Here is a 1647-nt window from a genome sequence, read left to right as displayed (position 1 = left end):
CCTGTGTTTTGGATATATCATGCGCTCTAAAGAGGGCATTTAAACAGTCTGATCTTTTGAGTTGCAATTATACATGTTTTTTAGGCCATTTGATATTTGAGAAGCTCTTTAGATATTTGATAACCTCCTTTTACGAATTTCTTTAAAACAATACACGCATGTAAATGTAGCATAATCATACATATGAATGCACTTACACATACTTTACCTGTCAAGGGCCTCAAACCCCTGACTGGCCGGACCTCGGCTACGTAGCTCGTAGCCGCCGTCCGTCACGCCGGCGAGGTTATGCCCCTCGGCCGTCGGCTTAAGAGAGAAAGAGAGATTAGGGATAACTTCTTTGTTAATCTCAATTGTCCCAGCGTACATGCATATATGGCCCGTGGCCTAACAGATGGAGAAGGCTCTCCTTGATTGTAGGACTAATCCAACAAGGAAGCAACTAATCAGCTAGCTAACTTTCCTCCTAGCCACTCGTCTGCCCTTCCTGCGCCCTGGCTGCTCGCTCGGCCGTTGCTCGCTCGGCCGCCCGGCGCACGTCGCGGGCTCTCGTGCGCCTGGCGTATGTGCGACCGCACATGACATCTCTCCCGCCGTCGAAGACCAGCTCGTCCTCGAGCTGAAAAGCAGGAAAGCGAGCACGGAAGTCGTCGAAGTCCTCCCAGCTCGCAGATGCCGCCGGCTCGTCTTTCCACTGGACCAGCACCTGTCGCACTCCGCGTGCCAGCCGGGCAGCGGTGATCTTGTCAGGCGCCAGCACCACGGCGCCGTTGTGGGTTGGTGGCAGTGCCGGGGGCGTGGCTGGGGGCGTGCCGACGAACTTCTTGAGCACCCCAACGTGGAACACATCATGGAGGCGGGCCCCCTGGGGAAGCTACAGCCGGACAGCCACGTCGTTGATGACCTCCTCGACGCGGTACGGCCCGACGAAACGTGGCTTGAGCTTGTCGGCGGTGGTACGTGGCAGGGACGCCACTGGGCGCTGCCGGAGACGAAGGAGTACCCAGTCACCTACTTGGTACGCCACCGGGCGATGATGCTGGTCGTAGACACGCTTCTGGACCGCCTGTGCCTGTTCGAGGCGATAGCGGACGTCGTCGAGGAAGGCTGCGCGGTCCTCCATCTCCTGGGCAACAGCAGCCACGCGTGTCTCGCCGGGCTCATACGAGCGGATGGTCGGCGGGTCACGGCTATAGACCACGCGGAACGGTGTCTCCCGGAGTGACGATTGGAAGGCAGTGTTGTAGGTGTACTCGGCCCACGGGAGCCAACGGAGCCACTGCCGAGGATGGTCGCCGGTGAAGCAGCGGAGGTATATGACGATCACCCGGTTGGCGGCCTCCGTCTGGCCATCCGTTTGCGGATGAAATGCCGACGACATGAAGAGCTTGGTGCCGGTGAGGCGCATGAGCTTGGTCCAGAACGCGGACGTGAACACCGGGTCGCGATCCGAGATGATGGACTACGGAACGCCATGAAGGCGGACGATGTTGGCGAAGAAAGCTTGGGCGATGGTCTCGGCGGTGTAGGGGTGCGCCAGCGGGATGAAGTGGCAGTACTTGCTGAAGCGGTCAACGACGAAGAGGATGACCGTCTTGCCCTACACCCGTGGCAGCGCCTCAATGAAGTCGATGCCGATGTCGGCCC

The 1647-nt window shown here is 58.8% G+C and overlaps 1 protein-coding gene across 1 annotated transcript; it reads right to left on the bottom strand.

Annotated features, from left to right (window-relative positions):
• Window positions 1–466: 466 nt before the first annotated feature.
• Window positions 467–1408, bottom strand: LOC136510853 (uncharacterized). Its single transcript, XM_066505169.1, has 2 exons — window positions 1016–1408; window positions 467–865 (listed from the first exon to the last, which is right to left on the bottom strand). The coding sequence occupies exons 1-2, from the start codon at window positions 1406–1408 to the stop codon at window positions 467–469; spliced, it is 792 nt and encodes a 263-aa protein (XP_066361266.1).
• Between the last annotated feature and the right edge of the window lie 239 nt (window positions 1409–1647).

Source organism: Miscanthus floridulus, chromosome 16 (assembly GCF_019320115.1).
Source record: "Miscanthus floridulus cultivar M001 chromosome 16, ASM1932011v1, whole genome shotgun sequence".
NCBI classification, from domain to species: Eukaryota; Viridiplantae; Streptophyta; class Magnoliopsida; order Poales; family Poaceae; genus Miscanthus; species Miscanthus floridulus.
The sequence above is the reverse complement of the archived record's forward strand: the minus strand, read 5'-3'. Positions and strand labels throughout refer to the sequence as shown.